At 43.7% G+C, this 23,937-nt stretch overlaps 1 protein-coding gene across 7 annotated transcripts in view; it reads right to left on the bottom strand.

The window, feature by feature from the left end:
- LOC136114956 (netrin receptor DCC-like) overlaps positions 1–23,937 on the bottom strand; it is a 333,036-nt gene that overhangs the window by 18,214 nt on the left and 290,885 nt on the right. For 5 of the 7 annotated variants that reach the window (XM_071801758.1, XM_071801756.1, XM_071801757.1 and 2 more), the window contains 9 exons: positions 22,462–22,700; positions 20,040–20,178; positions 17,830–17,937; positions 16,141–16,335; positions 12,772–12,804; positions 9,382–9,447; positions 7,143–7,305; positions 3,531–3,760; positions 1,838–1,954 (listed from right to left, as the gene is read on the bottom strand). In XM_071801758.1, coding sequence (XP_071657859.1) covers positions 1,838–1,954; positions 3,531–3,760; positions 7,143–7,305; positions 9,382–9,447; positions 12,772–12,804; positions 16,141–16,335; positions 17,830–17,937; positions 20,040–20,178; positions 22,462–22,700 — 1,290 coding nt within the window. The remainder of the gene's footprint in view (positions 1–1,837; positions 1,955–3,530; positions 3,761–7,142; positions 7,306–9,381; positions 9,448–12,771; positions 12,805–16,140; positions 16,336–17,829; positions 17,938–20,039; positions 20,179–22,461; positions 22,701–23,937) is intronic. The other 2 variants (XM_071801760.1, XM_071801759.1) reach the window with 1 other exon arrangement.

Here is a 23,937-nt window from a genome sequence, read left to right on the forward strand (position 1 = left end):
GGTACACGCTGGATAAATGCGAGCGCATTCTGCGATGAGTCTCAAATTAAATAGCTTTTTGTCTCTGGTCCAGCTATTTTGGGGGGTGGTTGGGCCAGCAAAGCAGTAGCTAAAAGTGTGAAGTTGACGTTGAGTTCTTGAGTTGGATTTAAGTGACGCGCTTTGATTTGCAAGCCGGGATCATCGCGTGATGACTTCAGGCTTTGCTGGGAGTTCTCTCCTTTATTTTCAATGGATTTGTCTGGGTTCAATGCATCCATTTCTACTCCTCAGCCACCTCGTTTTGTCTGTATAAGTCATTTTTATTGACAATATTTATAGCGTTGCTGCTCCAGTGAAAAATATCGCTCTTTATTGAGTCCTAGTGAGCAACAACTTCTTTTTCAAAGTCCATTCTTTCATTTCTTTTTAGGGTGTAGGCACCTTAAAGTAAGACAGGATTACTATTCATTGCAATATTCTATTGTCGAGAAGCCGGCGAAAAGGCAACGTCAACCATTTTCAACAAATCTTTGCAATTTCGAGCAGATATGACAACAAATCTGTTCTGTCATAGCCCGTCAGCAATTGAATTTGCACTTAATATTGATAGACTATGACACCGAAAAGAGAAATGCAAAGGCTTTCTCAGTTAATTTTCTCCCTAAATACTCCGCTTTAAAACTGCTGTAGTTTTTGCGACTGCCTGCGTTAGAGCCATCGAAGATATCGCGACAACCTTATCAAATTAATCAGGCTTATGCTTCAGTAAGCAACGGCGCATTTTGGAGGGGATTTGTTCTCATAAACAGTAAATCCTGATTATGGAGATGAGCCTGAATTCTTCCAGATTTATTATTTAACAATTAACAGTGTGTGTTTTTCACTTTGGAATGACGACGTTGCTTCTTCAATCTATTTAATCGCTCGCCGCTGACAATTTATTTCAGTATTAGGTAAAAGGAGGTGAATTAATTAAAGCATCTAAGCTGTAACGCGTTGTCGCCGGAGATGAGATTTAGGCTGTTGAAAGTATAAATAAAAAGAGGGCAAAATGGACTGAAAAGACTAAAATATGTTGAAGAGAATGTTTATCCATAAGCTGTAGAACAATGTTGACTTGGCTTTTAATGAACTGACACAAGGCAGCCCCGTGTGGGAATTGTGCTGGGAAGAAGATTCACCTCGACTATGAGATTTGCTCAGTGATAAACACTAAAATTGAGCATCTGTTAAAAGGATCTTTTCTCCTCATGTACTTGGCTTTATAGCCGCAAAATATTTCGTCTGCCTCTTTGTCCTGGTTGGGTTGTTTGCAACAGATCCCACCGGGACGTCCACCTTGTTGCCCTTCCCCTTGATTCTCACCCATTGACACTCAACCCAATCATCCCCCTCCTCATGTTCCAGACAATTCTCCCCATGGCCCTTCCAATCTCATTAAAGCCCTCTTGATAAGTCCTAATTCCTGCCCCAGGATCGTCTTCCCCATTTGTTGTTAGCAGATCAGGTGCCACGTAGCCACCCCATGACCAAAAACCCCATAATTCTGCCGGTGACACCACCACCACAGCCAGGTCTTGATCTGTTGGGTCTTCCTTATCTTTCCTCATCATACCCTGCAACTGTGGGCATAGAATCATAGAATTATAGAATCATTTCGGTTGGAAGAGACCCTCAGGATCATTGAGTCCAAGCACAACCCAACTCTGCCACTAACCCATGTCCCTAAGAGGAGAACACGGCTTGTGAAGCCCTCACATCATTTAGTATTTATTAGTTAGATGAAGAACGCGTTGGTCACGCTATTTACTAGACCCAATTGGAAAGATCATATGGGGACGGTTGCGGCACTCACGGGGGTTGGTTGGTTGGGAATCCATGGGGATCATGAGCTTGGCGCGGGTGGCGCGGCGGGCGGCGAGCGAGCGCTCCAACGTGGACATGCTGCTGCCAACGTCCTCCGGCTCGGGACCTGGGCCAAAACAAGGCAATCATTCAGTTATTTTAACCCATCATTAAATATCATCACCTGCAACGACTCCTTGGGCTACCTTTGCTGTATAAAAATTGGTCTTTGAAATACATCTGAAGGATGGAAATCATCGTGAGATGCCACAAAGCCCCATGTCCTGATTGTCGGGTGATTCAGGGTGCTTCTTCCATCTTGGTTTTTAATCAGAACTTACGGCAAATTAAAGATGCGTCTGGATCTTCCTGTATTTGGGCTTGGATCATAATTAGCCCATCTAGATGAGAACTGAAAGGCATTTATTTACGGGTCAAGGTGTTTGCACGTCAAACACGTCGCCTGGTGTTTGTCATTATCTTGTTCAGATGCGGTGATGATTTCCTACCGTGAGCTCAGTGCAATCAATGGAGCTCACATGGAGCTTTTTGGCCCTGGATCAGCTCTCCTGTATCTGTTTAGACACAAGGAACCTTCTGGTTGTGTCTTCTCAATGTCTAAAATGACGGGGAGGTTTGTGTGAAGAACAACGGAAATCATGGTCACGACTATCTTCCAAAATCCTAAACTATCAGCCCCCCAAGAAGAAAATCAGATCCACTTAGAAATTTGAGAAAGTCCCTTTTGAACTTTTCCTTGTAAGGACAGGAGCTACGGAAAAGGGATAAAAGCATCTGACAAAGTCAAATTCACTATTTACAGCCCCAACCTATATATTCTGAATATTCTTGTCACTCACAATGTGTTCGTGATGAACTCAAGACAAATATCTTTATGTCTTCAACTCCTGTGCTGTGTTTTGCCCACCAGCCTCTCCCAAGACTTTCTACCGTGATGGTGGACTTGAACTTAGAACGGTGTAAAAACCCCAAACGATGAGTTTTCCCCTAGGCTGAAACCACTGCAAAAATCATCTACGAACATCAGTTCTTCCCATCTCCACCCGGGCTAAGGTCACTGAACACCAACATCAAATTAAAGAAAATTTATATGATGATGACGGAAAAATAATTGGATGACATCGAATGGGGTTGGACAAGATGATCTATCAAAGTTCATCCCAACCCAACCCAACCCAATGGATGATTCTAGATGATCTATGTCCCAAGCCAAGCCAAGCCAAGCCAAGCCAAGCCAAGCCAAGCCAAGCCAAGCCAAGCCAAGCCAAGCCAAGTCAATCCAATGGATGATTCTAGATGATCTATCAAAGTCCTTCCCAACGAAACTCAACCCAACCGAATGGATGATTCTAGATGATCTATCAAAGTCCTTCTCAACCCAACCCAACTCAACCCAACCCAACCTAATCCAACCCAATCCAACAGATGATTCTAGATGAACTATCCAAGTCTCTCCCAACCCAACCCAATCCAATCCAACGGATGATTCTAGATGAACTATCGAAGTCCCTCCCAACCCAACTCAACCCAACCCAACCCAACCCAACCCAACCCAACCCAACCCAACCCAACGGATGATTCTAGATGATCTATCAAAGTCCTTCTCAACCCAACCCAACCCAACCCAACCCAATGGATGATTCTATGGTTCTAATTTCCCCAAATCGCCCCATAAAACCCACCGGTGGGTTGGGGGGTGTTCTTGCTCCCCAGTTGCGTTTCCGACTGGCTGTGGCTACCGGGGGTGATGTCCTGGCAACTCTGCATTGGGGAATCCCTCCCTGCGGGCTCCGAGCCCGTTGGCTTCTCCATGTTCTTCATTTCCATCTCCTCGTGGTGGATCCACAGGTCCGGCGGTCTCAGGTCCTTCTGGCTGCCCTTCCTTTTCCCGGCACTGTGGGTCGCGCGTTTCCTGCAGTGAAAAAGAAGATTGAAACTCCTTCAATATGGAGCAAATAATTTACAGCTGGAGAGGAAGTTGTATCAGAAATCTGATCATTCAAATGCCAAAATTAATTATTTTAAATGACGGTATTTCGATAAAGAACATGGAATAAAGGCAGTTCTTTAATACCTTCTTGCACAGCCCCATGTGCCATCCTCATTAACAAGAATAATTACAAGCACTTCCATTCCGACCTTAACTTCTGACCTGCCTGAAGTTCAAGTTGTTCTTTCTAGTCCATAATTTTGGTTCTAAACAAAGAAATATTTCTTCACTTGAGGATTTTCTATCATTTTCAATCGAAAATGATTCATTTCTCCAGGCTGGAACCAGGCGGGAGAAATTCAAGCCCCAAAGTCATTTTATACATAACTCAAATGATAATGAATGTGTCATTTCAGCTGTAACTACAAATGATAGGGTTGAAAAAAAATATATACCATGATCTAGCCTGGTTTGCCTCGTTTTTTCTCACAAATTATTGATGTTCTCACAGCCCGTGAGCAGCAAATGGAATCAGAGCCGGGAGGGCATAGGAAAAAGTCATCAAGAAATGAAAATCAAGCCTCCCCTGGAATGTTGTTGAGGTTCGGCTTCCGAAAAACGCATCTACCCCCGAATTAGTGGGGTGGTGGGATTGTTTTGCACCACACAAGGGGTTTATACGTATAGAAACAGTCATGAAAGCAACAACGTCGGCTTCAAACCTCGCCAACTGACGCCTTGGAAGTTCACGTTGAGATTTACAGCGGAATTCAAATTCAGTCCATTACCCATTTGCTACCTGGAGTAGGGACTGGGAAGACAAGGAGTTTGGAACTGCAAAACGAAGTTGCTCTTGTTGTTCAGTTATTTTACACCACGAAACGCACCCACTTTGCACCCTATGCTGATATCTGTTCTATTCCTAAGGACAGATGTAAAACCAGACCTCAGCTCTGCCCTTCTAATCCATATCACGCTCATGCAATCTTGAATAATGACAGAACTTAGGCTGTACTTGCAGAATAAAGTCTCTAGAGAGCAAACTCTTTCTCATTATCTATTTGTGGAGTTTCCAGCACTTCAGCCATCACCCAGCACACCCGCAAAGCTCCGACACCGCATCATTTTTCAATTACAAACGCAGATTACTCTTCATTTTCCCGTTGCGTTCCTCCAGAGAAAACAGTGCAGGTTCTAACAACTCAGCCTCATTTATTTTCCGAGCAACAACTGCAGGCGTCTCTATCTGAAGAGCTCGGAAATAAACTGTTCTCCTGGGCAAAACAAGTATTTGCTTGTATTATTAAAAGCGTTCAGTTTTGCTCATGGATGGTTTTGGGGATAGGATGCAGACGCGATGTCGTAACCACCTCCTGCATGAACCACTTGGAAGAGACTCAACCATCAATGCAACCATTAATTCACCTTCATTACCCTTCCAGTGTTAATATTTTCTATTTTTAGCTCTTTCAACCTGGTAGAAATGTGCACTTTGCCTTTTGCGCTGTATTAATGGAAATTCAACTCGTAGAGAGGCCCTGTACAAAAAAACTATAAAGGATTTAAACCAGTCTTAGCTTATTTTTTGTAGCCCCCACCCAACATACTAATGGGTTGAACTCTCGTTCAAGAACATGCTTTATATTTAATGGCTTAAATAAGCACTAATTAATTATCTAAGAGACTCAGACTAGACGTCCACCCTCACCTTTTCTCCTGGGGAAGTCACAACCTCATGATTCCGGTCCACACGCTGATTTTTCTGGCATGTTATGGATTTCTGTTATACCTTGAAGCCTTAAAAAACACCCCTGGAAGAAGCAGGTCTACAAAGTGGTATTTTCCCTTATTTTAGGGTTCAACTGGGATTCATCTTCTCTAAGCTTAAGCTCTGAATGGACCTACCTGGCCCAGGAGCGACGATAACGTCATTAGTGATGACAACGAGCTCCTCATGCTTTGAAGATGTCATTACAGCAAGTGGCTTAATCTCAATTATTGCAGGATCCAGAAACAGGGCAGAGACAAAGTCATTCCTACCAGCACCCCGTTTCGAGGGAATTCAGGATCGAAATTTAAGGTCCCTCGTTTAATTTTGATGGCCCTTTATATGCCCCGCTTTGATCGCAGAAATGGTTCGTTTGGGGCAACTTGGGGTGAAATGGGGCAAACGGTTCCTTTGGGGCAACCCACTGTATAGACATTAAGAACTATTCATTGTATTATTATACTATCATTTTACTGTTCATAGGATTATTATACAATGAGCTAATAGTAAAATAATACTATATGTACTATTAATTGAAAATTCTACTGTTATTTTACTATTCATTGTATTATTATACAAGTTAATAGTAAAATAATAGTAGAATCTTCAACGCATTAAACACATCAAACCCAGCTCTGTTTCAAACCCATTGGCTCCACTTCGAATTTCACATAACTGGAAATAACAGTATAGTATACCATTATATATTATATACATATATAATATATATAGTATACTATTAAATAGTATAGATTATATAACAGTATATAGAATAGAATAGCATAGAGTAGAATAGCATAGAGTAGAATAGCATAGAGTAGAATAGAATAGAATAGAATAGAATAGAATAGAATAGAATAGAATAGAATAGAATAGAATAGAATAGAATAGGGATATATATTATTATACGCTAATTAATAGTATAGATACTATTCTTTTGCTATTCATTGTATTATTATACAATGAGCTAATAGTAAAATAATAGTATATATACCCTTCATTGAAAATATACTATTATTTTACTATTCATTGTATTATTATACAATGAGTTCATAGCAAACTAACAGAATCATTTTCAACGCATTAAACACATCGAACCCAGCTCTGTTTCAAACTCCACTCCTACTTACACATAAAAACGGACAAGAACTTTATGCCTAATTTTCCCCAGGTATTTAAGAACCAGTTCCGGCTGTTTTTTACCGGCGGACTTTTGCAGCCGGAGTGCGTGGAGAAGAAAACATCCTCCTAAAGGTGAGCGAGCGAGGAGCCGGAAAGTCTGGCAGCATCACCAGACACAGACAAATCCTTTCCTTTTTGCCTCTAAATCAATGCAATCGATCCTTTCCTCTGTCTGAATTATATATAAACAGCAGCGAGCTGTGCAGGGCATTCTTATTTTTCAAGGCTCGCCACGTCGGGGATATTTGTTTTACCATGGTTTACCGCGCAGCCTGGGGATGTTCTCCACTCACCGGCAACAAGCGACACCTCTAAAATGAAAAGATCGAGCCCCAAAAAGCGGCTCAGCCCCCAAACCTGCGTCCCCATCCTTTGTTATTGCCCGTATGGATTTGGATTTATTGGTGAACTTACTTCCTCTGCTGCGCCGAGGAGCGCCGGGTGCAGATGACGGCCACGGCCACCACGGCCACCACCGTGATGACGCCCACGGTGACCACGATGATGACCAGGAGGTTGCTGTTCTTCTGGGGGGTGACGCTGCCGTGGGGCGGGTGCATCTGCCCAATGGGGGGCTCTGAAAGGGAAACAGAGATTTCATGTATTGCTCCGCTCCCCACGTCACACTCGAGAAGGTTCGGGGCTCAATCTTCCGAAGCGATGAGCAACGCGGCAGCAAAACGGGGACCAAAAAGAGCATCGTTTCTGGTGTCGAGTCCCAAACCGACTTCAACTGCTGGTCCCTCGCTTTTCACTTGATTTTTTCCCCATTGCACATCTTAGATTGTTATTATCTTGCTGGATAACGCCCAACGCGGCGTCGGGTCCTACGTTAAATACACCTCCACAAAACACCGAGCAAGCCATTTTGCATCCTATAAGGTTACAAACTCGCAAACCCCAAATTATCTTTCCACTTAAACCTGGAGAAAAATTGAATATTGGTGGAATGGGATGTAAAGGGAAGAGCTGAGCTACATATGGCCAAGATTTCATAAGGAACTCAAGAGTTCTCACTCTTCGACAAGTTGAGTTCAACTCGAGCACAACTCAAGGCAAAAAGGATGAATCTTTAAAAATAACAGCTTTAGTTAGCGATAGATATAATTTAATTGTAATATTCTGCTTTGATTTTCCAACCTAATAGCCTTTCTTTACTTAAATAATGATTGTATTTCAATAATTCGTCCCGTTCTTGTTGTTTTTGCAGGCGTCTGAATAGGACGCGCAGCGGCGAGCGCCGTCCTTTCGGCATTGCCAGCGGGTACACAAATCCCAAAGATTTGGGGCTTTGATTTCCTTTTCATTTCCAAGCTGAGTCAAAGGCATTGTAAAAAAATAAACCCTTTAAAAGACAGAAAAAGGCACCAAAAACTCTGCATTCCCTCCTCGTCTTGGCTGAGGAAGATAATCAACGTGAGTTAATCAGCTATGCGCCTCCTAATTATTTGCTGCCTTCAAACCTCACTTGATAACCACATTTGAGGTAATCTTGTCTGTTTTATTCAATAACGTGAGATGACGACGCTTCATTAGGCACCGGAGATGGGGTCAGGAATATTAAGTTATTGATAGAATATCTACACCCCGGCTGATGAGGTCCAGTTAGTTTGTTAATCCACAGGGTTTCCTCTCATTTCTCCCTATTTTAGGGCAGGATTAACTAAAAAAAGACTAAATTCTGCATAAAGCTTACATTGAAATACAATAATGAAAAATGCATTTACATTTTAGAGGCATTGCCATGGCAGTGGCGATCTCCGATGATCATCTCCATCACCTCTTGCGATGGGATGATCATACCGAGCGATGCAGTTTTGGACTTAATTCTGGAGCACGGTTGGACGGGGCCTTTTTAATTTAGTAATTTATTTAATGGGCTGAAGTTCACCAAGGCCAAGTGGCGGGTCCTGCGCTTTGGCCACAAGAACCCCCTGCAGCGCTCCAGGCTGGCACAGAGTGGCTGGAGAGCAGTCAGGCAGAAAGGGACCTGGGGGGACTCATGGACAGGAAGCTCAACAGGAGCCACCAGTGTGCCCAGGTGGCCAAGAAGGCCAATGGGGTCCTGTCCTGTATCCAAAGCAGCGTGGTCAGCAGGACAAGGACACTGATCCTTCCCCTGCGCTCTGCATTGGGGAGGCCACACCTGGAGTGTTGTGTTCAGTTCTGGGCCCCTCAGCTCAGGAAAGAGATTGAAGTGCTGGAGCGGGTCCAGAGAAGAGCAACAAGACTGGGGAAAGGACTTGAGCACAAGCCCTATGGGGAGAGGCTGAGGGAGCTGGGCTTGTTCAGTCTGGAGAAGAGGAGGCTTAGAGGTGAGCTCAGCACTCTCTAGAACCACCTGAAGGGCAGTTCTAGCCAGGGGGGGATTGGGCTCTTCTAGACAGTCAGCAAGAGGACAAGGGGGCTTAAACTTAAATTTAGGCTGGAGATTAGAAAGCAATTCTTCACAGAGAGAGTGGTCAGGCATTGGAATGGCTGCCCAGGGAGGTGCTGGACTTGCCGGCCCTGGAGGTTTCTAACCTGAGATTGGCCATGGCACTTAGTGCCATGATCTGGTCAATGGACTGGAGTTGGCCCAAGGGTTGGACTGGATGATCTCTGAGGGCTTTCCCAACCCAGTCCATTCTGCGATTCTGTGATTTTTATTTACCGTTCAGGCTGCTCCTGTCGATCAGGTTGGTGTCCACCGGCCAGTACGACCCATCCCCGTGACGACCTGTTGGCCGAAAAAAATACCGTCGGATACCGTTTGACAGGTAAACCAGCAAAGTCAAGTTTGTTGCTTGAGACGGCGCCTGCCTGACAAGGTTTAAACCTTTCAACAGCGGGAGAAATTCATCCCATATGTGCTGGGAAATACCTGTCACCAAAGGAGGCTTTGGAAAGCAAACTGCATCCCAGCCCTTTGCACAGCTTGCCTGCTTCTGGTGATGTTTTTTATTCCACCTCCTCCAAATGTGCTCGTTAGAGTGACAAACGAAGGTGCCACGGCAGCATCCGGCTGTGTCGGCAATGGTTCCGACAGCTGCTTTTGCTCACAAGCGGTGGGATGGGGACGGACAGAAAATCCCGGGCACGTTCTCCACCCACCAGGTGCTTTCCATTGCAATTAAGCAAAGTTTTCTTGATTTACTTCCCCGCTTGTGGAAGCACAACTGCTCGGTTTTTAGAAAAATATCGCCTCTTTTCTAACAAAGAACAGAAGAAGGGACAGAATTCTTATTCCAAAACTGTTTTGGCTGTTGGTGCTGCAATTATAGGAAAAATGGAGGCGCTCATCTTCACCTCTGCTTTATTTTCTCCTGTTTATGGGCTAATTAGTCGTGATGGTACGTCCTTGTTTTTGCCAAGACGAGCATCTCGGCTTCCTCACGTCCCATAGAAGGAGAATCGCAAAGGTTGGGAGAGTCCTACCAAGCTCCTCTTCGCCTCTACTGACATGGGAGAAGTCAAAGTCAACGGTAGAAGCGGCTCTTCTGGCAAAGACCAAACTTGTGCCACCGGCCTGCTCTTGGTATGGACCCACTGCGCTATCGCCAAGACGCAAATGTGGTTAATCCTTCCTATAAAGCTCATTATTTTTTAAGTCAAATGAACCTTCCCAGGTGCCACAGCCTCAGGGGATGCTCTACTGGGACGGTGGATCATGGGCACAACCTCTTCCCCCAAGATGAGTGGTAAATCAACACCGATTCCATAAGACCATTGGCCACTTGAGTTATTGGCTCTGCCATCCCTTAGGTCAGATAAATATGAATAATATGAATAACATGAATAATATTAATAAATATTAACTGAGGGTGGGTTTTGATACGTGAAGGGCTATCATAAAAATCCTGACAACTTAGGGCAGGGTTGTTTGTTGGTGCTGTGCCCCGTTAAACAACTTCTACTTCTTGTATTCCTGCACATTGCAACGAAATTCGCCCGAATCACTTTGTCTACCAATTTGGGAAGTGTTTTGTGATGAATGGCCCTAAATAAATGGGAGATGATTATCATCAGAAGAGACTTCAATGTAATCATCTTTTCAATCAGCGTAATTGCGCAGTTACAACAACCTGAAGCCCAGAAAGCAAGGTTGCGAAATGTTGTGCTGTAAAAGCGGGCAAAATCAGGATAAATGGAAGGGATACAGTAAATCTGTTTAGCGAGATGACATTAAAGCCATTTATTCACGCTGTGGCGGGTGAATATGTTGCGACCCTGGGTTATATTGTGTTTGGGAAGCCGGGTATCTCCACAGGAGAGTGCTAAATGTTTTATGGTTTGTTATGTTTAGCCTACACCAAAACATCTTAGAGGCAGCGTAATGCATTGGGAAATTTAGTCAGGATATTGGAGACTTAGAAAAACCAAGTCCCAACTTTAGTGCTTCTTGCATTAAGGGAACAGCACTTTTTAAGGCGTTATACACGACATTTTTGTTGTAAAGATATTTGTGTCGGCAGCTGCTCATTTCATTTCTGGCTCTAATAGGGCGATGGGTACCTTTGCAAGAGCATCCAGAGGGGGTTGTCTCAACCACGGCTCAGGAAACAAACTCGATATACAGGATTAACCCTTCTGAAAATGTCATTTGTGGTTCCTGTAGTCCCTCCTCAGGATGCTTTCCATTTTTGGGGAAAAAAAGAGGCAAACTTGACGCTTTCCGCTTGACGCTGTGATTATTTTGTGGTTGATATCGAGCTGTAGATGTATTTTCATGCAGAAGAATGAGGACAGGAAGGTTCCAACTGGGCCAGGAGCAATGCGCCGCCAAGAACCCAATGTGGCAAAGGTTGAACTGCAGACAACTGACTCAACACGTTGACAAGTCCTATATCGCCAAAATACAGACTAAAGAATATAATCCTGTTTTATCAAATGAAAACTGGGGTGAGACATTAAAGAGCCGTCATTAAAGACAAATGACCCGCCAGAGTTAATTGATGCCACTCAATAAGAATCGCGTTGGTGGCAGAGACGGCCCGAAGGGCCCTGTGCAAAGCACCGAGTCATTTTAAGTCTCCCGTTGACTTCAGTTGGTTCAGGGTGATTAAAGAATTTGCTGTGATGATTTCTAAGGTAAATGAGCTTTTAGACAGCTTGATTTTGTTCATCTTCATGCTGGTGCTTGGAGTAGTCACAGTGAGGCCTACTCCTGTTGGCTTTGCCAGAGTTGCGTGAAGGCCAAGATCTTAATAGAACGAAACGTTGAGGTCATGTAAAGATGAAACCGAATTCAGGTATCGACAAGCCCATAGAAGATAAAACTAAAGGTGGAAAATTTCTTGTTTACTACAATCCTAAAGCACAAAAATATGGAGAACACAGTGCGCACAAGTAAAATGACCCGGTGATGAAATATGCTCTGGGTTACGTCCAGGGATGCTCCAGCTCAAAGTAAAACCTAAGAAAGGGTCTAGAGTTGACTTGGATCTCGGTCCCCGTGACTGTTTCCTCCGGCAGATGTCACAAAAATGTCCACTAATTACAAGAAATACTTGGGAATAAATAATAGGTCTAAAGAAAAACATCTTAGCAACAGACTTCACAAGTGTTCAAATGGAGATAGGAGCGGAGGAACCGAGACTAATCAGACATATATTCATATTTGGAAAACGTACATGCTAATGCCTTGAAAAGTTGACTAAACCTTGCTATTGTGAAACAGGAGCTGCTGTTTCGAGAGAAAAGATGATTCCTGATCTCTCACTTCTGAACTTTCATCTCTAACCCACCAAAGGGAGCGAGAGGAACCTGGAAATTATGCCGAGCTTAATGATACTTAATGTGAATTATTCAGAAGTGCAGCGGAGAGACTCAAAATGTATTTCATACAAAGAAGCTTGACATTTTAATTGGCCCTTCAGAAAAGAGACAAAACAATTTCCGCTCCCGAAACATTTACATCTCTCCCCATCAAAGCAGCAGCATCAGCCGAGCAGAACTTCATTAACAAGATTAATTAGCATGCCAGCGTCTGGCTCATCAGGTGTGCGGCCCAGGTGATGAGCGCATCCCCCAAAACAAAAGGGACATATTGATGGTACCGTACCTTGGTCATTGGCCATTTTGTCGGGATGCTCGACTGCAAGAAAGAGAGAACGGCATTAGAGGTTGGCGGCTCCTTGGAGACAAACCCAGACATCCCATCGACTATAGGAGGAGCTTCATTCCCTTTCTCAGAGAGATCCTGAGAGGACAAACACAGAATTATCCACCATTTCAAGCTGGGTTGTTGAGTTCAACTCCCTCATAGGACCACCATACAACAATAAGCATCGTCCCGAACTCTACGCACAGCTTGAAACGCGCCTTATATCGCATATTTTCACCAATGTGCAACCTTGACCGTGGCGTTTCTTTCATCCTCTTGTTCTTTTTCTATATGATCCGGGAAGCTTAATTAACCAACGAGGGAAAGCCAGAGAGAAGCTGCTTCTGTGAATAAATCAAACCACCCACAAGCTCAGTCTGACTTATATTCTCATGGGTTCAGCTCCTTACAGAGGGGTTTAAAACTATTTGCATGGTTTTTGCGGAATAACCATAAACGATCTGGAACGCACCGGACAAGGCTTCAAAAGTCAATATTACAAAAACTCAATATTACAAAAATTCAATATTAATAAGAAATTTGATATTAAAAGCTTTCCTGCCCAGCTACAACTTCTGGCTATTTATGATGCGGCGGAGGGAATTAAACTTCATCAGTAGCTACTATGAACGAGCATTACCCAACCCTCCGCTTCATAAATGATGCAAGAAGCTTAAGTACAGGAAATTGGGGGAAAAAGAAGTGATTTGGCACATGAATCTGGAAGTTAAATAGAAATGCCTAAAAGTCTGGGCGCCATACCTGGGTTATCACCTTTCCTTGGGGACAAATGTCTCAATGACAAGCGGCTGACGTTTGAATGGGACATGATGCTGAACCAGCCCGTGGAGCAGCATTAGAGGGCACTGCAGGGCTGGAAATGCTGCCCCAAAGCATCCCCGGCACATCTTCCCTTCCCAACCCACCTCATCCAGCTCTTTATTGTGGCTACAGGTGCCTTAACAGGCAACCAGTTTCATTTCCTATGTATTAATGTTTGGCGTGATCCCGCTAGGCGAGAACGGCTCTTTAATTTTCAGTAATGTATATATAATACTTACTGAAGTCATCGAGACTCAGTAAATAATAAACTCCTAGTAATAACCTCCAATTTTGGCCTAAACGACAGAACAAAATCGTTGCCATTCAATCCGTTTCACCTTTCTATTCCAGGTCCCTAAGAACACGTGCATCAGGTTCTTTAGGCTTGAAGTGATAAATTCAAGCAGCCGGAGCAGAAAAAGAGCAGATCCTCGACCTGTTGTAGATTGACTCAAGTTTGCAGCGTAATGACCATCCCAATCAGCCAAAGATTCGCCCGTAAAGTTGGAAGAATATAAACTCATTGCTCTGTGGTAGTGTTATTTACTACTAAACACCCCTTTTAGTCCCTGATCGCTACGTTCTCATTAGTAAAGTCGCTACAAATACTCGCAACGCGAGTAACGGAGGAGTTTTATGTACATGGAAGAAGACGGTGGGCGACTTGGTGGATCTTGGACGCTGTGTAGTTGCTCGTGATCTACGACTCGGTCTGATCGCGACGTAGATTTGCCGGCAATGTCACCATATGGCACACCCACATCTGCTAATAATCATTAAGGGCACGAAACGGATGCGTTTGCATAATTCAAAACGCACTCAAGACTTCAGAAAGTCTTTTCACCTCAAGTGTAGGGATAGATTTGTCAAAAATAGAGTCGAATGTTATTGAACATGACATATTTAGGGTGGATATCATCAAGTATTCATGGCAGGGTATCAGACATAGCCCTTGTAGGTTATTACAAGACGTAACAAATGCGTAAATTCATCTTTTTGGTATCTGCTGGTGCCGTCTGATCTCAGATTCATTTCCCAAATGAGCTTCACGGTGCGTTGTGTAAACATTACAAAGTAGCTGATACCCAGCGCATTAATCTTTTGGTTTAGTTTGATATCCGAGTCTATCTTTTCATATCTCATTAGTCCGCGGTTATTACATCTTGACGCCTCGACTCATTTTAAACTCAGCCTAATGGGCGGACTTGCGCTTGGCACAAATTGTTGAGCATGAAATTAAGTTGGCACCACCCGCCTGATGGAGACGAAGCGCCCGCAAAGTCGCATCTCCTCCCATTCCATGGCAGGGGAGGATGGATAATCAGGATCTTCCCAATAATTCACTCCAAGCAAAACACACCGTAGACAAGGAAAGTCCCGCAAACCTGGGCAGGGGGTGATAAGCTCAGAATAAATTGGTATCATTTTTCTTTTCCTTTCTAATTCACGAAAATTGTTGCAGGAGGCTTTTCGCTCCCGGTTTGAACGCTCAGTCCCGTGTTTTAGCGCAGGAAAAAGGGAAATTTGCGCTCGTTTTACTGGGATTTGCTGCAGCTTGGCTTAAATGAAGTCACTTTGAATTAATTAAAAAGAGGTTGGGTGTGAACGCTAATTCCAAGTCTCTCAGGCCCAGGTTTGAGGCTGTGACTTCTTAGGCCCAACTTGCATCCAGTTCCAAGCACCTTCCGCCAAGATGTTAATTTGATATCCAAATCGTTGGCTTTTCTGTACAGACACGGCAATAACCTGCTCTCTCCTTCCCTGGAATAGCTTTGCTGTTCATGCCATCCGAGTTTTTCATTAATTACATGTCTTTCGTGAAAGTCATTTCCTACCTTGGTGCCGATGAACGAGTGACAGCTAAACCCGAATATTAATCTCGCTTACATCTTCATAACGAATCATTTCGGGGTAGATCATGTCAGGGCTTCACTCAGACAAGCGCCGGGGAAGGGAGAAGAGGAATTTTAATGCGCAATTTTCATTGGAAATGGATTCTTTTGCACATCGGTGTTGCAACACCAGCTGGAAACAAAGCGCGTGCCCCTGTTTTGGCTGCTAAAGGAGGAGGATCAGGTATTAATTAGTTTGTTGTTAATAACGAGGCGCTGAGAATATCTTCCCCGTGCAAAGTCAAGTTGCATCTCAGTTTGCTGGGATTTTTCGGCATCATTTTGCACATTGATGGGAGCGACTCATTACAGGTTCCAAACCGCCAAGGGACCTCCCTGGAGAAATCCCATCAGCTCTAATTACCTTTATTATTGACGCTAGAAAGCTAAGCGGTGTCAAAGTGCTTCCCCGCAACTGATTGAATTTAAAATATAGAGCTCCTGCCTCATTATGTGCTTTACTTTTGCCAACTACCACGTGCGGCGTTGCGCTTTCATCTCCCAACAAGTTTGAAGCAGTGCGATCCCTTCTGGCTGACGCGGAATTAACCGCGAGCTCCCACTGTAAGAAAATCCTATAGATTGTTAGTAGCCAGATGCTATAGATCCAAACCTTTCAGCGTGCGGAAGAAAACGGGCTCGGAAAGGGGCCCGACGCCCTTGGCGTTGCGAGCTTGGATGCGGAAGTAGTAGACGGTGTCCAAGTTGAGGTCCATGATCTGGTGGGTGAGCCGGTCGCCGCTGATGGATTCCATGATCCAGTCGTCAATCGGAGAGTTCTTGTCCAACGTATAGAAGAGGATGTAAGCTGGATAAGCACAAGAATTCCAGCAGAATTACAAAAATCAGAGTTTCAAAATATCAGCGTTCGCTTTTTAAAGCAGGGATGGGTCTCCTGTCCAAACATCCTTGAGGAACGTCATGACATTAAACATTGACTTGTAGGACAAACCCACAATCACAGCATTCGCCGGCCAATAGGTTTACCCAATAGAAAAAGAAGCAGCTTTCCCTTTCCCTCCCCTTTCCTCTCCCGCTTCCACTTCCCTTTTCCTTACCCCTTCCCTTCCCTTTTCTTCCCTTCCCTTTTCTCTTCTTCCCTTCCCTTTTCCCTTCCCTTCCCTTCCCTTCCCTTCCCTTCCCTTCCCTTCCCTTCCCTTCCCTTCCCTTCCCTTCCCTTCCCTTCCCGTCTCCCTTCCCTTCCCTTCCCTTCCCTTCCCTTCCCTTCCCTTCCCTTCCCTTCCCTTCCCTTTTCTTCCCTTCCCTTCCCTTTTCTTCCCTTCCCTTCCCTTCCCTTCCCTTCCCTTCCCTTCCCTTCCCTTCCCTTCCCTTCCCTTCCCTTCCCTTCCCTTCCCTTCCCTTCCCTTCCCTTCCCTTCCCTTCCCTTCCCTTCCCTTCCCTTCCCTTCCCTTCCCTTCCCTTCCCTTCCCCTTCCCCTTCCCTTTTCCCTTCCCCTTCCTTCTCCCTTCCCCTTCCTTCTCCCTTCCCCTTCCTTCTCCCTTTCCCTTCCTCTCCCCTTCCCTTCCCCTTCCCCTTCCCCTTTCCCTTCAGGTCCGTTCCCACTCACTTCACCATATTGTCCACCCGAACACCCATTTCTCCTCCCAAACAGGTTCGGTGTAACCAGAACCATTTCACCCCAACATCTTCCTCGTCAAGTGCTGCCGATATCGCCGAGGGAAATCACCCACATTACCCAAGTCTGACCTCAGAATCGGTATTGCTGGGCGACATCCACGTGGAATTATATCCTGATTTTATTGGGCATTTCAACTGGGACACCCCCCAACCCACTGGATGGCAGCGACCACCAACTGCACATTTTTGAAGCTGGACAAGATTTCTCCTAATAATTATATCCCTCTGAGATGTCTATTAACGGCCTAAAATGATCATTTTGTCAGGCAATATAAAGGTCTTTTTCCTTAAATCGTTGTTGTAAAGTTAAATATCAACCAATAAATTCGCCCAACCTATCATTATGTGGCGCATTATCGCCAAACAAAGTGCTTATTATTAGTCATTTCTAATTATCCTTGAGCAGCACGGCCCATGAAACCTTCACTTAGGTTGCTGCGGTTTGAACTTATATTAGATAGCGAAAATAAAAGATGTACGTCCCGCAAGTTCTAGATCTTGCTGTATTCATGCTATTGCTTTGTATCCGAGTTGGCTGATAAAAGCGGGAGAAAATAAAATAGTGTCAGATTAAAGAGCATTCTAGAAAAAAAAACAGAGGGAAAGCGAGAGATGAACAGGACAATGAAATCAAAAGAAAAACAGAGGATAATGTGGATTTTACCGGTAATTTTTCCATTGGCTTCCAGGGGCGGTTGCCAACTGACGATGACGGCGCGGGGCTTCCCTTCCCGCGTGATCACCGTCAGGTCCTTGGGAGCCGACGTGGGGGCTGCAAATAGCAAAAATAATTGAAAAGAGAAGTTATTCACCTTCTTTTGAACTCCTTACACGCTCGGGACACGACAGAAAATCCTTCCATTTTCTATTTCCGCTGCGGTAAAGAGGGAAAGTTGGATTTCTGAGCCTGAAGTGTCCGTTTTACTGCATCTTGCACGGTGTCTCTGCTATTTTCAAATCGCATGGGGGATGAGAATGGAATAATGGGCAATTATAACAAAAATACTGAAGAGAGAGGAGTAATAAATCTGTGCTGAGCTCGTTGTTCATTTACTTGGTTTTGATAGAGGCCGTCGATGACTTGGGGCATATAGAGAGTATAATGGTGTCCGATCTTCTCGGCATCCATGTCCTGTCCATGTGGCCACCAAAAGGTATTATTGGCCATACTTATCATTATCTATTATTATTATTATTTTCTCAAGGGGTTAAAGGAATCACACTTGATTTTAAACATCATTTTCCCCTTCTCGTTTGCTTAAGCCTATTCCGCAATATTCTCCAGCTTCACATCAACGACCGGATTCCTACCAAAGCGCATCCATCCGTCTGGATGCAAACAGCATCCTTGTCTTCAATACCGCTCTCCATTTGTTGATGTTGACCGTTTGGATGTATTTTCCTGAACTAACCCTTTCGCTTCCTAAATCTTCTCTCTTTTATGAGGCTAAAATCATAAATTTCTAAGTCTTTTTCCAGGTCCCTTCCAATCTGGGATTCTGTGATTCATTAACACCCTGCGTAGCTCTAAGACTTCTCTGTGCGTTCTTTAATATCATGATGGGAAATCCAACACGTGGAATGGGTACAGACCAGGCAATAAAGATCAGCAGCGCAGGATGCCCTTAATTAACAGAGCCGTTCCATCGGGCTCAGATAATTGCATTGCGATCGCAAGGGCAAATCTAAGGACGCGTCTATCCCTCCTTATTTTCCCTTTGTTAATTAACTGCCGTTTTCATTAAGAACGAAAAAATACAAAACAACCAACAAATCAATATTGCCCAGCGGACTTCATTTGGTATCTGCTGATTTGTACCGGCACTTATGGGGTTTTTGGGGCCAGTTCACCCTCAGGAAAATATATATAGCATGTACTACATTGGTTGCTGTCTACAAGAGATGATGAAGAAACATATTCGAAGCAAAAGCACAGACATTCTTATCTATAGGCAAGGGAGTATAGCAAACATATAGGCGGTCATAAAGAATGGGAAATGGAGTCATTCTGCAGCGTGGTTTGGTGGAGTTATTTAAAAGCAAATCTACTCGGGATTTTCAAGAGGGGATCCAATAACTTCTCGGAAAAGGAATGGAAATTGAATGGAAGAATCTACCCTTGTTTGAAGGGATCGGGATACGTGCACCCATTAATGCATCCTATTTCCCTACTGTGTTAACCGATGGCGCATAAAAGCAATAATTACATTTTGGAGGGGATGTTCTTATTGGTAGAGATCACTACGTCTCCAAGTTGAAAAGATGGCTCACTCGCCTATTTTTTTTTAATTGTCCTTTTTCTGTCTAATTTTGCAGCCATGGTTTCAGTCGCTGCGACTCTGTTGGTCTTGGTTGGACCCATGCGTTGGGCACCAGCACCCAGCAAACGGCTAAAATGTGTCCACGTAATATTGTCAACAGACCCGGTGTGTTATTTTTCAATATATCCCTTTAGTTCGTGATTAAAGCATTAGGTAGAAGTCACTTAGTTGTTTTGACTGAGTGGATAAGATGGCAAGACATGAACTTGAGAGAAAACCACGCAGAACTTCCTAAGTCAACGTTTTAAGTGAGTTTTAAAGTGGTGGACTCATTATTTAATAAGAGAATAGTTGATCTTGGGTTTCTTAGAAAGGCAAAAACTATTTTAAATCATTAGCACTAAAAGCCCCAGATATTCAATGTATTATGGGGCAAAGAACTACAAACACATGCCGCCATCTCCCGACTTCTTGCAATGACACCGTAGAACGACGTGAGGTGCCGACGACACGACAAAAAGTGAAGAAACGCAGATAATTTGGTAAATACGCTACGGATTTACATCATTAAGGCTTCTGCTGATTAACAAAGCCAAGAAAAGCCCTCCCGTACCTGCTTCGTAGGTGGTGGCGTGGGCCGTCATGCTCCAGGTGCTGGAGCGCCGGCCCTTGGTGACCATGACGGAGAACTCGTACATGGTGTTGGGTTTCAGCCCCATCACCGTGTGGCTCAGAGCCGTCGTGTCCGCCGACTGCAAAGAGAAAAAACCATCTTTCCAGTCACAATAGATTCCCCTTGCACGCAAAATAGCTTTATTACTATTCACAGGAGGGTTTTTAGGACCATAAATATGATACTCGACTTGCTGCCTATAATTCCGGCGGTTAAATAAGTTATTGTGAGGCTTTCTCTTTCTCTTTTCCCAAGACAAAGCAATTTGCCGTGTGTTCTTTTCCCGATGGAAATTGGAAGCCAACCCTATGTCCTTCATGAGGAAAATTAATAGGGACTTTTCCATGACTTCAACACTCATTCCCAGCTTATTTGATGGGTTCCTTCCAAAAAATCAGTTTTTAATATCTCCTGATTATTAGTGGGGGCTCAGAAAGCGTTTTTTACTGCTAGAATGATCCTAATTAAGGCTTCCCAGTTCCTAGAATTAACGCGTATTTATGACAGAGATTGAAATACGAGCCGAGATGCCTTTTTGCATCAACAAAATACATTTTTGCTTTGCCTAATATAATATGTTTCTATACTAGATTCCATTTGAAACATATTATTGATGTGCCTCGCCATGAACAACTCAAGATATCGATGTTGCCATGAATATTACATTGTTCATTCATTTTTTCAGCCAATTGGCAAAATTGGAACCCAACCGCACCGGGATCAAAGGAGATGAGTGAGAAGAAAAGCATCGGACAAATTGAATATTATAAATATGGTGTAAAATTCTCAACTTATCTCTACAAGGGGTCAAGAATCTCCCTCTATAAGGCATCGCTTAGAACCTATGTGTTCATAAACTCTTGGCCGAAGACGGCAAAATCTACCCGCTCGAGTTTCTATGAATTATTCTTTGACTAAAAGCTGGATTGAAATACGTGGAATAAGAATCTTCCTCCCCCAGAAAGAAGAAATTACATTGTTTATGGCATAAAATACTCCACGGCTAAGTCAATCTGATTAGTAACTATGGAAAGGCTCAGATGTTCCGCATCATCAGGCAAAACGCCCATGGAATAAAACAATAGAATTCAAATGTATTCCTGGACAAAAATGGCTTTGGTAGAACATAAAAACACCGGGTTCTTTTATTCCAAAAAGAAAGTTATTTGTCTCCAGCTGAGTGTTCTTCTTTGACCGTTTCGCTCAATACTCAATATTAGCATTTCAAGAGTGGCAAACGCCCTTGAAGTTCAAATCACATTGAGATGAAGGGGGTGCGAGTGCAGCAAGTACCTTGGGTAAAGCTACACCAGGCCTGTTCGGGACACTTGGCAAAGTTGGCATGGCAAAGTTCAATTTATAAACTTTTAGCTTCACTGGGAAAAGCTAAACCCTACTTTAGATTAGATTTGATGTGTATTTTTGAAACAACAGGAGAATCGAATGGGAAAATCTGCGAATAATTGGGAATTCAACGCCAACGGCCAGGCGAGCGCTAAGGGAAATGTGCTACGCTCCTCGCTTTTTTGGGCACGGAAATCCACCTCTAAACAGAACTTGGATCGAGCATTCGAAACATCACAACGCATTGTTCTGGCATCCTTAATTACCTAAAAGCTCGTTAAAACTGCACGAGCGTACAAAACTGAGGTCTAACATTGCAGATCAAGTCAGCACCCGAGGCTGCAAGAAGTTCAGCTGTAGATGTAAAAGCAAGGTGGGGGCATTTATACATTGTAAAGATGTGTTATTACTTAAAATCTTCAGGGCCTGCAGCAAAAAGCCAGACCTAAGTCTCCTCTCAGTTGATGTGAACCAAAATCAGGAATAACATAATCTAAATAGATTCATTTGGAGATGTTTTTTGGGGCAGGAGCTGAAAAACCCCAATCAACCCAACCAAATGAGTCAACTCAAGGAAATGAGTGAACTCAAGGAAATGAGTCAACCCAATGAAATGAGTCAACTCAAGGAAATGAGTCAACCCAACAAAATGAGTCAACCCAACGAAATGAGTCAACCCAACGAAATGAGTCAACTCAACGAAACGAGTCAACTCAAGGAAAAGAGTCAACTCAAGGAAATGAGTCAACCCAACAAAATGAGTCAACTCAACGAAATGAGTCAACCCAACGAAATGAGTCAACCCAATGAAATGACTTAACCCAACGAAATGAGTCAACCCAACAAAATGAGTCAACCCAATGAAATGAGTTAACCCAACGAAATGAGTCGACTCAACGAAATGAGTCAACCCAACAACAAAATGAGTCAACCCAACAAAATGAGTCAACTCGGAGCCTTTGCAAATAAAAGACGAGCAGATGAAATACCTCAAAAATTCAATGTGTTAAAATCTCACCTTGTACTTTGCACTCGTCGAATAGCTGGTTCTCCACCGGACCGTGTAGAAACGAACCTCCGTCGTCTTCTGGTTCTTTGGGACAGAGTTGTCTGCCCAGATGACCCTCACGGCGTCGTGAGTAAGTGCAACAGCCTGGACACCTACTGGTGGGAGCATGGGGGTGGAGATATCTGGGACTGAGGTAGGGAAATCATCAAGCAAAGGATAAAAATCAACCTCTAATGGATCAATGGGGTCTGGGTGCACACGGCACCACATGAGCATTCCAAATTAAATGAATAGGTAAGTTAAACAGAAAAACAAACCAAAACAAAACACAAACAGCCACCAAGGGGCACATGTCACGATGGGTTAAATGCATGGCATTAATGAGGAGGAGGAACAGGAGGAGAACAGAAAGAAAGGCATTAATGCAAAATGAGAACGCACCGGTAACACCTCAGTTACATCACTACGACAAAACTACCCGGCGCTATTTTTCACAACTTGTTTCATTAGTTGTGTTTTCTTCGCATGAGATGAAGTCGATGCACGGTCTCTCCTTAAAATGATTTACATTGCTTTAAAAAAACCTACATCACTTAAACAACACATTATTAGAAACACCTGCAAAGCGGAGGGGGTGTCACCTTCCAACCTGATTTACAGACATGACACAATCTCACCTGTGTAGGACTTTATGTTTTTCAGGCTTTTTGGTCATTTCAGGCTCTTGAAAGGAACATATTCTGCATCTCCTTAAACATTTGTCAGACAAAACAGAACAGAATATCCCTGCTGAAGTGAAGATCTTGCAACTGGTGGTTTAATACTCCCAGTGTGATATCCAGACATGGGTAGATGGACCATTTCTCCTTGGTTCAGACACCTCTGTCCTCCTTGGAGCGCCCACTCAACGTCTGGCCCACCTTCTAAAACTACTCAAGGACTCGTTACTTACCAGTTTTTCTAACTACAATTTCAAAACGCAACGCACCAAAAGCACGCCAATAGGTTAGTCCTTTTTCAATTATTTTTCTTCATTCCCCCTAAAACAACGCGCTAATTAATTAATCAAAGCATAAATGGCTCTGGTTTCCTCACTGACAGGTGCTACAGTTTACAGCAACTCCTGATGCTCTTTGATCGTTCTTGTTTTACCCTTTTCGAATTAATTATTCAGAAGTTTGGGAGGTCACCATCTTTAGAACGAAGAAACAGAGACAAGGATGTTTAAAATGTACCATAAGCCCTTAGGTTCCACCTCCTTTTGTCACTTCTTTCATCCAAAGCCGCTTCAGAAATTGGAGTGTGCAAGGGAATGAAGGAACCCGGTTGTTGTAGTGATCCAAAACTTCCCAAATCTTCCTTTTTCTGCCCAATCCTGGTGAATCGAGCTTCTGCAAGTTGAAAGGTTCTTGGATCGAAGCTTTGGAACGTGAGCAATACCTGCTTCTGTTGGTTGGTTATTTTCCTACAAACTGATGATGGAAG

The sequence above is a fragment of the Patagioenas fasciata genome, chromosome Z (genome assembly GCF_037038585.1).
Source record: "Patagioenas fasciata isolate bPatFas1 chromosome Z, bPatFas1.hap1, whole genome shotgun sequence".
Classification (NCBI taxonomy): domain Eukaryota; kingdom Metazoa; phylum Chordata; class Aves; order Columbiformes; family Columbidae; genus Patagioenas; species Patagioenas fasciata.